The sequence below is a fragment of the Tiliqua scincoides genome, chromosome 1, assembly GCF_035046505.1.
Source record: "Tiliqua scincoides isolate rTilSci1 chromosome 1, rTilSci1.hap2, whole genome shotgun sequence".
NCBI lineage: Eukaryota > Metazoa > Chordata > Lepidosauria > Squamata > Scincidae > Tiliqua > Tiliqua scincoides.
Window position 1 is genome coordinate 177232000 of NC_089821.1, and position 13951 is coordinate 177245950.

Genomic DNA, 13951 nt, shown 5'->3' on the forward strand with positions numbered 1-13951 from the left:
TGCACAGGGCATATGAACTTTTTAAAAATAAAAATATCACAATGTATCAATCACACTAAGGAACAGAATTAAAGCATTTTTGTTGTCTCTGATTTGTTAACTTGATGTCACATATAATTCAGACTACAGAAATTGGATAGGTCTTTTTTAATCTTACTGCAAAGCTACAGGCAACCATCCCAGAAGGAACTATGCTTCTGATGATTCTGCCAAACATTTATCTTGGACCAGGATTTTTCACGGTTGACACGTTTAGATATGTATTCTATCAGATCTATATTCTCATGATATTAATGCTTTTGCTCAAAACTGTTAGAATCCTTAAGAAATGTTAACCCTTTTCACACCAAATCATATCATATGCTCTCACCCAATCCTGTGTGGAAGAACAGTGACTTGCTAGTTCAATTTTAATACTATATGATGAAATGCTCCTAGGTCAAAACACATACTAACACCAGTAAAGATTTATGGAGCTGTAAGATTACAAATCCTATCATACCTGCATGAAATAAAACTGCATGCACAAAAACATCCGGGGCCTTTAAGTGAAGTGAGCAATTGATAATATTGAAGAAATGGCAACACAAACAGAATGGGTTGAAATTGGAATAGGCAGATTGATTTTTGGTGTACATTCACTGCTTGGGGCTGGGAAAATGCAATTGAAAATGGAATTCCATCTGTGGCTTTCCTACATGTGGCTTTCATCTGTGGGTGGAAGACAAGCCATCTGCGGCTTTCACACATTAGAGAAGTACTTTTAAAAAAGCTTAATAAAAAGAGTGGTCCAGACTGTAAACTGCAGTTCAATGACACTGCTCAGTAAGGATAAGTATTTTTGTTTTACTTGTGCATGGCTTTGACTACTTTGTGGAGAGGCAATTTATAAATAGTAAAAACAAATACATACAGCAGGTAAGCAAACTGCATTTAGCAACTCATGAATGCTGATGAGACTGCCCATAAAATGCAGTCCACTTTTTAAAATGGTTAAAAACATCTCCATCGTACATTCCTGGCCTTTACAATTGGAAGCCCCTTTTGGACAGGGAACAGTGGTTTCCCCCCCCCCCTTTCTTTTGTTATTGCTTTGTAATTTGTTGTTGCTGTTGAAAAGCAGTACACTAATATTTTAAATTAATGATAATTTGCATTCATGAAGGAGTCTGACTCTCTGTGTGTGAGCGACTGTAAATGAAGACTTTCACATCTTATATCCCCAGTACAGGAGCAATTTGGACACCTGTCTCTCCCTCACTTTCATTTTTCCCTCTGCTGCTGATACAGCCGCTCTATCTCAGGAATCAGGGGCTTACTGCCAATTAAACTTGCTATAACAGAGCAAGGTTTTCTTGGAGGAATGTTGACAAGGCTAATTGCTGGCCTATTGGCAGCAGCATAGTGCTTTAGAGGCACACTGGAAAGGGTTTTAAATCTCAACTTGCCAGGTGCCATGTTAATGTACTCTATCATGAGATATAACCCCTATATATGACTTTGCCAGCAAACATAATTTAAAGCTTTAGAAACATTTCTGCAAGGCAGGAGGGTTATACACAGTAAGCATTCCCAGGGACCTTAGTTTACTACAGAGCCACAAACGTGCCAAACGGATGCTTTCGAAAAAATAGCCAATGAATCAAGCAGGTTTCTGGTAATTCAATCAGATATGAGAAAGAAGAATCTCTCCACTCCTCACAGGTAGTGGAGATAAGTCTAAAAATAAGTAGGTGGGGCCTTCTAAGGTTCTGAAGACAAGAGGGGATCTGAGGGAGGGTTTGGAGCTGATCAAATCAAGCAATTTTTCCAGGAACAGAAACCTCAGGTAGAAGGGAAACGGTATCACTTGTATTACTCTAATGCAGCAATATGACATGGGCCTTCCCAAGATGGTAGAATTCTGGATAGTACTACTTTAGACTGCCGATGTCACTATGATATTTTTGAACACTTCTCTGTTTAAATAACCCAACTCTATGTAGTAAACTACATAGCAGCATGACAAATTTAGTGTAACATTCACTTTGGTACACTAGTTTGTCACAGGATTTCAAAGGGGGAGAGAGACATTAAAAAATGCTCCTACCTGTGAGACCTCCCTTACCTGATGATATGCCAGCCTCTGTTTCTCCTACTCTTCACTGTTCCAGTTCAGTACACTCTTCCCTTCCATATTTCCCTCTGTCCCTCTCCCCCTTTTCCAATCCAGGGAGTGAAAGGAGTAAGAGAAGTAGTGGAGGTAAGTAGGTAGACAAAGATAGGTTCCCCCCACCCCCAAACTGCTACCTGAGGTGACTGCTTCAGTTGGCCTAATGGATGGGCTGGCCCTATTCACCCGCAATCTGAAGTGGTACAATCCTGGAGCCTACAACCTCCATTAGACACTGTGTACTATGTGCAGGGGAGCAACAGCAGGGGAGGGCACCAATTCCATCCCTGCTTGTGGGGAAATGGTCACAATGTTTATTTTCTGGGCATTATTATTATTATTATTATTATTATTCATTTCATGTCATGACTATTACTGAAAACAATTTTGTTGCATGGGGGAGGGTATCATAAATTTCTGGGCCCAGGGTGTCAAATGACCTAGCTATGCCTCTGCATACAGATATGTCTTGGCTCACTGCCCTCCTGCTCCATGTGTTCAGGTTTTGCCGTGTGATTTTTTTTTATTACAAAACCCGCATATATCTTTATATCAGTCAGTCTGGTAGGCGAGACCGCATTCTAGACCATCCTCAGGGTAAGACGTTCTTCACCACAGTATTTATTCTCGCTGATTCCAGCCTTAAAAAGTAGCCATCTCTGCCCCCTCACTTGGTGAGTAGGAGAGAAGGGCACAAAAGCAGACCTAGTTTGAATTTCAGGTCTAAGAACTTTGGCCTTTGCTATTGATCTAGATCAGTGGTTCTCACACATTTAGCACCGGGATCCACTTTTTAGAATGAGAATCTGTCAGGAGCCACCAGAAGTGAAGCCATGACCGGAAGTGACATCATCACGCAGGAAAATTTTTAACAATCCTAGGCTGCAATCCTACCCACACTTACCCAGGGGTAAGTCCCATTTACTATCATTGTTAAAAGAATATACATAGTAGCTTGTTGGAGTAAAATATCTTGGAGTAACTTTGGACTGGACTCTCTCTTGTAAGTAACACCTTGAGAACACGGCTGCAAAAATCAATACCAGGAACAACATACTCCAAAAATTAACAGGAACAAGATGGGGAGCTTCAGCCACTACTCTCAGAACATCAGCATTAGGATTGATCTACTCCGCAGCAGAATAGTGTAGCCAAGTATGGCTTAACAGCTGTCAAACTACCAAGATTGATGCCAGATTAAATGAAACCATGAGGGTCATAAGACCCACTCCTGTCTGTTGGCTCCCCGATTTGAGCTACACAGCACCACTAGCCCTTCAGAGACAAGAGGCTTTAGTGAAAGAATACAGAAAAATCGCCAACAACCCACTTTTACCAGCACATGCCAATCTTCAATATCTATCAATTGGTAGGCTTAAATTCAGGAAGCCTTCTCTGGCACTCCCACACAACAACTGCACAATAATTTCAACATAAATGCCCAATGGAAAGTTAAATGGGCAGACGAACATCCAGAAACAGGTATCTATATAGACAATCCTACACTTAAGGTGCCAGGTTTTGACTTCCCTCGACAGCATTGGAAAACTTTGAACAGGATCCGTACCCTACATGGTGTTTGCCAGGACTCACTGTTTAAATGGGGTCTAGTATCTACCCCACAATGTGATTGCGGGTTCTCCTGCCAAACCATATACCACATTGTGTCTGGTTGCAAACTGAGGGCATATACTGGTCCACGGTCTGACTTTTTTAATGAAGGTAACTCGGTCCTTGAATGGCTGGACGAACTGGACATTGATATTTGATCTAGTTTAATGGTTATATAAGTCCATGTGTTATATGCCATACGCTAAATAAATAAAGTAGCTTGTTAAAAGTACAGGTCTGTCACATTTCCCCAAATGCAGTCATATACCATGGTAGCATCAAGTCTAATATATTAAAAATTAAATATTGAAATAAATGGGGACCCACCTGAAATTGGCTCGAGATCCACTTAGTGGGTCCCGACCCACAGTTTGAGAAACACTGATCTAAATGATGCGGGTCATAACCTGGTAAGGGGGTAAAGAAGCATCTGTTGTGGCAGTTCTCACATATTGGTTGGAAATAGGAATTGTCTCTTTCCATCAGAGCATAGCATTTTTTCCAGCAGCTGTTGCTAGTATTTATCTTTTTTCTTTCAGATTGTGAGCCCCTTTCGATTAGGAAACATTTACAGCGCAATGCTATCATGTGCTGGAACAGACAAGCCAAGAGGCTTGTGCTGTATCCAGCGCAAGATAGGACTTGCGCCAGCCCAAGGGTGTATTAGGATTGTGCCATTACTTATTTAGCAGTGTAGCTGCCCAACCATTGGTGCCAATGCAGTCTTGATGGAAGATCATGCGCTGTCTCCAGTGGTGGGGTCAGGGTGATCAGGAGGCCTTTCAGAGGTAAATATTTTTTACTTACCTCTGCACAGGCCCCCTAATGACCTATGGGTAGAAATGGGAAAAAACGATTTTATTTTTTCATGGATTTTGGTGTTTTCCAAAAGTTAGAAGTGCAGAAAGTGGTGTAATGTGTTTTTATTTTGTTTTCTCCTACCTCTACCTAAGAGTCTCCTCAGACCCACACCAGCTACATAGATGGTATAAATCGAAGGAGAAAATGGGGACAGGGTGGGCTGAAAAATAAGAGAGAAGTTCTAGTGTGCATGTTTGCTGCCAAGATCCTCTACCTGTGCCCTCCTGACCTCCCCCCCCAGAATATTCCTGCTGGGTAAAGGGGAAACCAGTTCAGTACTTAATAGAACTGCAATTGTGTTCCTTTACAAATAACACAAATGCAAATTGCAACTTGTAAAAGGTAAAATAGCATCTTTTTAAAACATCTTTTAACATCTCTTAATATTTTTTAACATCTGTTTACAGGCCTGATCCTTTCTTAATTTGCTGCGCTATGCTCTTATCTGACTAGTTTTTATCTGACTACTGTTTTTACAATATGTTACAATATGTTATTTTTTATCTGTTTTAAACTATGTTTTAAATGTGTTTTAACCTTGTTTTGTAAGCCGCCTTGAGTCCCTTCGGGGAGAAAGATGGGGTAAAAATAAAGTATAATAATAGTTGGCAACCTTCAGTCTCGAAAGACTATGGTATCGCGCTCTGAAAGGTGGTTCTGGAACAGCGTCTAGTGTGGCTGAAAAGGCCAATTCGGGAGTGACAATCCCTTCCACACTGGGAGCAAGTGCAGTCTGTCCCTGGTCAGTCTCCCTGGCTATGGGCCTTCCTTCTTTGCCTCTTAGCCTCAGACTGTTGGCCAAGTCTCTCTTCAAACTGGGAAAGGCCATGCTGCACAGCCTGCCTCCAAGCAGGTTGCTCAGAGGCCAGGGTTTCCCACTTGTTGAGGTCCACTCCTAAGGCCTTCAGATCCCTCTTGCAGATGTCCTTGTATCACAGCTGTGGTCTACCTATAGGGCGCTTTCCTTGCACGAGTTCTCCATAGAGGAGATCCTTTGGGATCCGCCCATCATCCATTCTCACAACATGACCAAGCCAACACAGGCATCTCTGTTTCAGCAGTGCATACATGCTAGGGATTCCAGCACGTTCCAGGACTGTGTTGTTTGGAACTTTGTCCTGCCAGGTGATGCCGATAACAGTATATTATTATTAATAATAATAATAATAATGCAAGTTGTAAAATGCAACTAATACAAATGCAATCCCCCTGCTAAGCTGTTCCAAGGGCCATTTTGTACATTGCACAGCAAAAAAAAAGGAGGGTTCACACAGAGTGTACATTCACTAGGGAGTGAATTTTCTATTTTATTGATAATAATTTATAGAAGTATTTCTACACAATTTTTCAATGACTACACTAAGTTGTTCACAATTTTGTTTACATCCCATAATGTTTCAATGTAAAAGTATGTTTCAACTTAAGTACAGAACTCCAGAACCTAAACTGTTCTTAGGAGACTATCTGTAGTAATGCACATGCTTGCATGTAACATACTGCCCAATTCTAAAACTCCACAGAGGATATTTGTTCACTTACTCCAGGGTAAGCCCCAGTTGCTGCCATGGGTTGCTGGTGCAAGTCTGTGTTAAGTGGTATAGATGGATCAGGCTTGGAAAGGGCGTTAGGATTCAGTAGGTGCAGCAGCTCCCTTCCCAGGCTTGATATGCCCTATGCCACACCCCATCTTCTCCCTGTTCCCCCATCCCATCCCACCCCTATCCCTCTCAACCTCCCTCTCGTTCCCTGCACAACCTTACATGCACTGGTAGGCGTCTTTGGTCCATCTTTGCGTGGACCCAGCAACTTCCCCCTGTGACGGTGGCCAGGTCACACATTCAAGCAGTGTTTGTGCCAACCGCAAAGTACATTATGTCAGTGGAACACATGTTCTGATGGCATAACATGCACATAGGACTGGGCTGTTAATCTCTGCCATACATTACACTTTCAACATGAAAATCATTTCCATGTAGGAGGTTGTCATGATCAATGGTCACACACACATTATATTATTATTAACAATAAAATTTCTATGGTGCTATTCAACAAAAAGTTCACAAAGCAGTTTACATAGCAAACTGTAGATTGTTCCCTGCCCCCAGATGTCTCACAATCTAAAATTATATTGGTCATATGTCCCCAAAGGACTCCCATATATTCCACTGCATGCCTATGGTCTAGGAAATTGTTATTGGTGATGTCATTTCCTCATGTACCTTCTCTAGGCCAACTGAAATAACACACACATGCAGGAATGCTTTGTTTGATTATGCAGCTATCATACCTATTTGCTATGCAAAAACATTTTCCATTTAGGAAACACATAGAACGATAAGCAACACAAATATAAAGTACAGAAGAACATGTAATGTTGGCAGAAAGCTACATGGCAGCAGGGTGTGGCAGAAGACAATGGGGATAGTTTGTACAACTATTATCTTCTAAGATGGAAAGGGATTTGTGAGAAAGACACCTTAGGAAAAGTCTCCTCATTCAAAGTTGCTCAGTAGGAAAAAAGAAATCTAATTTGCATTCTTATAATTTAATTTTTCCCCAACTTTCCAGTTATGGATGGTCTTTGATACAGGGATTTTAACCCATTTTTACCCAGTCCACAGTTGTACACATTTGGTTCCTGTTGTGTATATGTAACATTGGGCAGAAATGGCTTAAGAAGATGTAAAAGTATGAAGATGGCACTTAACTTTGGTATTTAACTTTGTGGCTCTGAAAGTCATTAACGAGGCTTTAACACCTAGCTTCAACAGAACTTTAAACTGTGCTGAGTTTGGACATTTCCCTGATTTGGCTTTATGTGACTTTGTTCACATGGCTATTACTGAATTTTAGATGCAACCTGTGAAGCTGATACTCACCTAAGGCTACCCAAGGCATAAATGGCTAAACTAGAATTTGAAAAGGCCTTTTTCCTCCCCAGCTGTGTTGATTAAATCAGCATTTCCATTTTTTAATGCAAAATTTCCCAGCATGCATGATATAGACACTTTGCTGAAGCTAAGCATATCTAGACTGTAAGTCTGTTAAGTACGTGGATGGATAACTGCCTGAGAACCCCAGGTGCAAACTTAATGGAAGAAAGGCATTGATTAAACACAATTAATTGTCTGAGGTCAGACTCACCTGGTGCCAGTGTTCTGGGGCTGGTGGCCTGCAAGTCTCCAGTTTCCCTGTGTGGGCTGTGGCTGGGACTTTGGGCCTCATGCAGTTGCAGAGGTTAGTGCACTGCACCCTGTGGCAATGGGCCCAGTGACAAGGCACAGCTGACTGCACATTCGGTGCAGACCAACGTAGCAACCTTCATTATAGCCGCTGGAGCGGCCAGGGAGCCAGCATGGAGGACAGTCTTCTTGGCCAGGCCTTAAGCAGTTGCCATTGCTCACATGGGGAATGTCCCACCCCACCACTGGAAGATGAAGAGAAGTGTCTAGGAGGGAGGGTGGAGCTGGGCCAGAAGGGACTTGTGAAGAGCAGGTACAAGATCACTTGACTTAGGGTACACTCCATCTTGTAAGCCTGCAGCCATTTTGCAGAAGCTGTTAGTGGACTGGGAAAGAAGCTCCTTATCTTGAATCTCACTTCCCCAAGCAACAGGCCTGATAACATGTTGTTCCTCAGGCCCTGCTACCTCTGGAAGAAAAAGTCTGGCAGAATAAGGGATGGAACATCCAGAGGGAGGTGGAGTGACAAGGAGGGATTTAAATAGTTTCTAGACCACCTTTCCCCAGGCTAGAAGCCTGGCAAATATAAAACTCCTCAGGCCCATATGGGAAGTTGGTCAAGCATAGTGTGGAAAGCACTCTAGAGCTGAGGGGAAAGGCCCTGCTTGTGACCTTGCCTTGGCAACTTGAGTGATCCAGGGAGGCAAAGCCCCAGCCCAAACATGGAGAAGGGGCCAGTGGTATTCTAACCCCCTTCCCCACCTAATGAAAAAGCTAGTTGCTCCCTCTGAGGCAGCCCCAGCAGGAGCGAGCAACCCTGCAGATAGGGACTGGTGACAGGGGAGCAAGTGGTGGGCCACCTTCCCTCAGAGGAGGGCAGGAGACCTCCTAAATTTACATCAGCTATTATGTACAGTTGACTTGAATCAGGCTCTTCAGATTTCTGCTTCGGTTAACACCCATACAGCCAAACCATGCAGTTCAGTGGCTAAAATGAGCTTTTTACAGCTTATGCCTCAAATCATGTTGACTCAGGAAGTCACTCCTATGGATTTCAGTGTGGGGCCAATTCCTCCCAAGTCAGGGAGTTTGCCTTGCAGCCTGATGATCCTGGTCTATTCGGTGGTGGATTTCAGTGGGGCATTGGCTACAATCCTTCCTGCACTTTCCTGGGAGTAAGACCCATTGGCTATAATGGGACTTACTTCTGAGTAGACATGCATAGGCTTGGGCCCTAAGGCTGCCATCCTATCCACACTTCCCTGGGAGTAAGATTCACTGACTGTAATGGGACTTACTTCGGAGCAGACATGCCTAGGCTTGAGCTCTTAGGCTGCCATCCTATCCACACTTCCCTGGGAGTAAGACCCATTGACTATAATGGGACTTACTTCTGAGTAGACATGCCGAGGCTCTTGAGGACTGCAGCCTGCAACGGTGATGACCAGAAGCGCCTGCCTTGCTGGTCCAAGGAGCCCAACGCCCCTCTTAGCCCTGGAGGAGAAAGGTGTGGAGAGGAGAGCTGCCCATATTGTCTGGGAGAACCAGCCAGAGCAGGCATCGAGCAGGAGTGGAGCAGTTTGGACTCCGCCTAAGTGACACCGAACTCCCCTCCCTGCCTCTCCCGTGCTAGAGCAGCAGTGGAGCGTTTCAGCAGCAGCAGCAGCAGCAGCACCCGCCCTTCTCCTCAGCAGCGCGCGCGGCTGCCTGCCTGCCTGCCTGCCGGCTCAGAGGATGGGCAGCCGGCGGCTGGGTGGCATCGCCCGCTCCTCCTAAGGACTGGCCAAACAAAGGGAGTAGCAGGAGCCCGAGCTGGGGGTGGCTGCGAGCGGAGCGACCATGAAAGGCTGCGTCTCCGCCTCCTCTCCTGCTTCCAGAGAGCTGCTGGCTGCTCGGAGGACTACAGTGTGAAGGGAGGAGGAAGGAGGAGGAGAAGAAGAAGGAGAGAGGCGAGGCGCGACTGGGTTGCATTGCATTGCCAAGAGGTGCCCAGGTGTTGGAGGGGCGCAGCGCAAACACCACCACAAGGCAGGGCTAAAATGTCTTCTTCTGCTTCGGTGGGGCCCCGCGGCCCTCGCCCACCCACAGTGCCTCCCCCCATGCAGGAGCTGCCTGACCTGAGCCACCTGACAGAAGAGGAGAGGAACATTATTATGGCAGTGATGGACCGGCAGAAGGAAGAGGAAGAGAAGGAAGAGGCCATGCTCAAGTAAGCTGGAGGCCAGTCGTTCATTCATTCATTCATTCATTCGTTCACTCCCTCCCGCACTCATTGGGGGGGGGGGAAATCTGGTCCTGTCAGTGGGAGGATGAAGATGCACTGGAGCAGAGAGAGACTTTTATGAATGGTGCAGGGAGGAGGGGGCTGGCTGGCTCTGGGGCCACATTTGGGAGGAAACTGCAGGTCTTTGACAGGAGACCCCCACCTGCCTGCCTTCCACTCCTAAGAGAAACTTCTCTAAGCTTTCCCCTAAACTCTCCTCTATTCTCCCCTACCCCAATTACAGCCAAGGGAGCAGACCCATACATCAGCCAGCCCAGGAAAAAGCCTTGAGAACCCAAGGTCTTCAAATGGGGCGACCAAGCCATGTGGGTGCCCCTGAAAATAGACTGGAGATGCATTCCCCATAGGAAGCTTTCATAAACGTTAAGGGGAATTCCTATGGGCTACTAACCCCACCAGCTTATTTTGGGAGGGTCTGATGGGTGGGGTTTCCCTAGCCAGAGTCTTTAAAAGGCCATGCTGCCCCCACCTGGTTCAAAGTGAGCCCAACTGAGCCATTGTGGGACTTAGTGGCCTGTGCCTTGCTACATCAACCACCTGCAGGAATTCTCTATTTGGGGTGGGTCTCTTTCTCCCAGCATCTTTCTTAATCCATTTGATTGGAATGTATGTGCTGAAATATGGAGGAAGAGACCAAATATGTGTTCAAGATATACTAAGAAGGATTTCTCCATGAGGAATAGAATATATGGGATTAAATGGATATCTTCCCTTCAAAAAAAGGATATATATACTTGCTGGTGGGACTGGGGTATTGGTAGGCTTAATACCCTGTGTCTCAAGCTGCAAAAGGGATGGGGAGTCAGGAATCAGAGTGTTGGTAGATGCCATATTTGGGATCTCACCAGTATTTATTTAGAATCATCCATCTCTTCCCCATGCCCCAACCTCTCTTTCATTCAGTGCCTTATACGACCATATTTTCTACCCTTCTGCAAATAATTTTATTCTAATCTCTTGTTATCACCAACCGAATTCCTATGTAATAGGTGGTGGTTGGGCCTGTGAGTGAGGAACAGGCTTTCTCTTCATCTAACTATCCTCCAGGCCTATTTGCTTTTGGATGGAAATGGCAGACTAGGTAGCTGACTATAACACATACATGAAATTAAATGCAAGTCTTGGCACCTGGAATACCCCTTTTTTTCCCCTGCCAGTGAAGCCTCTTTTCAAGTGTTTATTTGGAGGATCTGCTTTGGTGGCTTTCACAGAAGGTGTGTGAACACGGTGTGAAGCTTTTCTCTTGGGTGAATCCCAAAGGATGCCTTTTCAAGGTGCAAGTCCCAGTGTTTGTCTGTTCGCCCCCTTCTCTCCCTCCTGCTAGCACTGTCATCTATAATAGATGGAAATATGGAATCCCTGCAGGCTCTCAACTTCTGTGCTGTATATTGCAAGTGGTGGAGCTGCTAGGGTAGTGTCTGCCTCATTGTGGTGTTGTCTCTTCCCTCTCTGAACTGGGATTTGAATGTCTGCAGTAGTGGTGGCAGCTGCTGTCATTAATTGTAGAAATCTACACCAAAGCTCCATAACTGAGAAAGAAATGGGCTGTTTTACTACTCAGCGTCAGTACTGTTTAAGGGTTATGGTGCTGTGGGAATGGAGGATTGCTGTGTGCTACCCTTGGGGTGTGGTTGATGCTTCTTTTGGTATGGGGGAGCCGGAAGTAGAATAGCAAAGAGCATGTAAACTTAACTGGAAGTCTTCATCAGTAAATATATAAATGGATGAATATAATTTACTGTGCCTATACTGAAAGAGCAAGCTGAAATATTATAGAATTTCACCCAGTTCCTCATTCTAGGCATTCCAGATCCCTGCCTAGTCCTCTCCTATAACTATTTACATTTTCAAATAATCATGCCTAGCTGTATTTCTCTGCTGTTGTAATGCAGTATTGTACATATTAGCACCTGATCCTAAACATGGAGTGCAGTGAAACAAAGGCTGCAATCTTATACACATTTTCCTGGGAGGAAGCCCCACTGCACATAATAGGATTTACTTCTGAGTAGACATGCATTGGCTTGTGCTCTTACTTCCTTGTGAGGATGCAACTTTAATATAAATGCATGAACTGAATTGCTACAGATATACTGCTAATGCATTTTTTTTTTTTTGCATTCTTCCTTCTTCCAAAGAGCTAGCTAGCTAAATAAATTTTAGCCTCACAACAGCCTTGCAATGTCAGGCCAAGCACTGCCAAGTCTGTTAATAACTGAGTGGTGATTTGAACCTAATTCTCTAACACCACAGGTGGCCTACCTGTGATAAGCAGCAAAGGTAGCAGGGTGCTGTAGCAAATCTGAATAGCAGCAGGAAGAATTTCGCGCCCACCTACATCCTAAGGACAGGAAGGCAGTCTTGCCTGCCTCTCTCCCACTGTGCTGCTGCCTACTTTTGAGGCCAGCAGACAGACAGAACCTCACCAAGGCTTGGAAGAGCTTCTTATGTGCTGGAGAATCAACAGGAGCAGTGCTCAGATTTCTTGCTGTAGCCTGCTCTTTGCCAGTTGGTAGACTTAATGCTACACCCCACTTGCCCTCAGTGTTTAAAGTATTTTTCCAGAAAGGTGTAGGGAAAAACCTTCAAAACTTTTCATAAAAGCTCAGGGAATGTCTTGTGAATAATGTCTGATCCTAGCAGAAGCAGCTCTCTGACGATTGCTCTTGATTGGCTTGCAGGGCCTTAACAGGTGTTAGAAGCTTTGTTTTACCAAAAGGAACCTCTGCACATAGGTCTGGCACAACAGCTTATTTCACTCAAATGCATTTGAATAAGAAGAAATCTGTACTGCTGATGGAGGAAGCAATGGATTTGGACGGGCATTTTCTTTTAGGAATCTAAAGCTTGTAACTAAATCCCAATTCACAGAAAGCTTGCCACATTGAAAGTGAATGATATGATCTGGCCACTAGAACTGAAGGCATTTTCCTCATAACTAAGGCTGCAATCCATGCACACTTACTGGCTTACTTCTGAGTAGACCTGCATAGGATTGGACTGTGAGTTGATCATGGCTTTGAGAATAATGTAGCATAGTGTTGATGTCGGGTTGCTAACTTCCCATTTTCGTTCTGCTTTTGTACCTTTACTTCCAGGCCAAATGGGTTCACCCATTTGATTATTTAATTTAAAATATTCCCAACCATCTAATATAACTAGTTCCAAAGCTATAAAAACAATTCCCCACCCCTCAATGATATAGGATTGTTATATCAGTCTATATGTCTATAAGATATCCAAAACATTATAAAATAGTATAGTTCTCAAGTGAATTACTTTTTATAACTGCATCTCTTTAATATCTCATAGCTGGTTATCTTTTCCCATCACTGCCACCTCTGACATTTTAGCCAGCCAAATTTTCACTATAGGTGTGTTAGAGTCTTTCCACACTTTGGCTATACATATTTTGGTACCTCCTATCATCACTTGTGCTAAATCTTGATTCCCATGTCCAACAAGAGCGAATAACAGCAACATAGTACCAGTATTGCTGGTGTAACAGACAACAGGAAACTCTACTGTTGATACAATGCATAATACTGTTCCTTCATACCATAAAATATACAGGCAGTTCCACCATGCATGGGGGCACTTTTGTGGTGCTTAATTTCTGTGTGTCATGCTGCTGGCAATGGTACTAAAGCAGGACCTCTACACAAAAGCCAGCCTTATGGATATGTTCTCCATCCATGTTAGCTTATAGGGAGAAAAAATGTGTTTCCAGCTCATGTTGTTGACAGTTCTAATAACAAAGCTGATTTCAGTTGCTTCTATGGATCTAGATTTCAGAAAGATTTCATCCTGTGATTTCTCTTATGCCATACTTGCCTTCATAGCTACCTAAACTGGAGGCAC

At 44.0% G+C, this 13951-nt stretch overlaps 1 protein-coding gene across 1 annotated transcript in view; it reads left to right on the forward strand.

Moving 5' to 3' along the window:
• Nucleotides 1–9209: 9209 nt before the first annotated feature.
• RIMS1 (regulating synaptic membrane exocytosis 1) overlaps nucleotides 9210–13951 on the forward strand; it is a 219220-nt gene continuing 214478 nt past the window's right edge. The window contains exons 1-2 of the mRNA XM_066622705.1: nucleotides 9210–9313; nucleotides 9440–10015. Of these exons, the coding sequence (XP_066478802.1) occupies nucleotides 9210–9313; nucleotides 9440–10015 (680 nt within the window). The remainder of the gene's footprint in view (nucleotides 9314–9439; nucleotides 10016–13951) is intronic.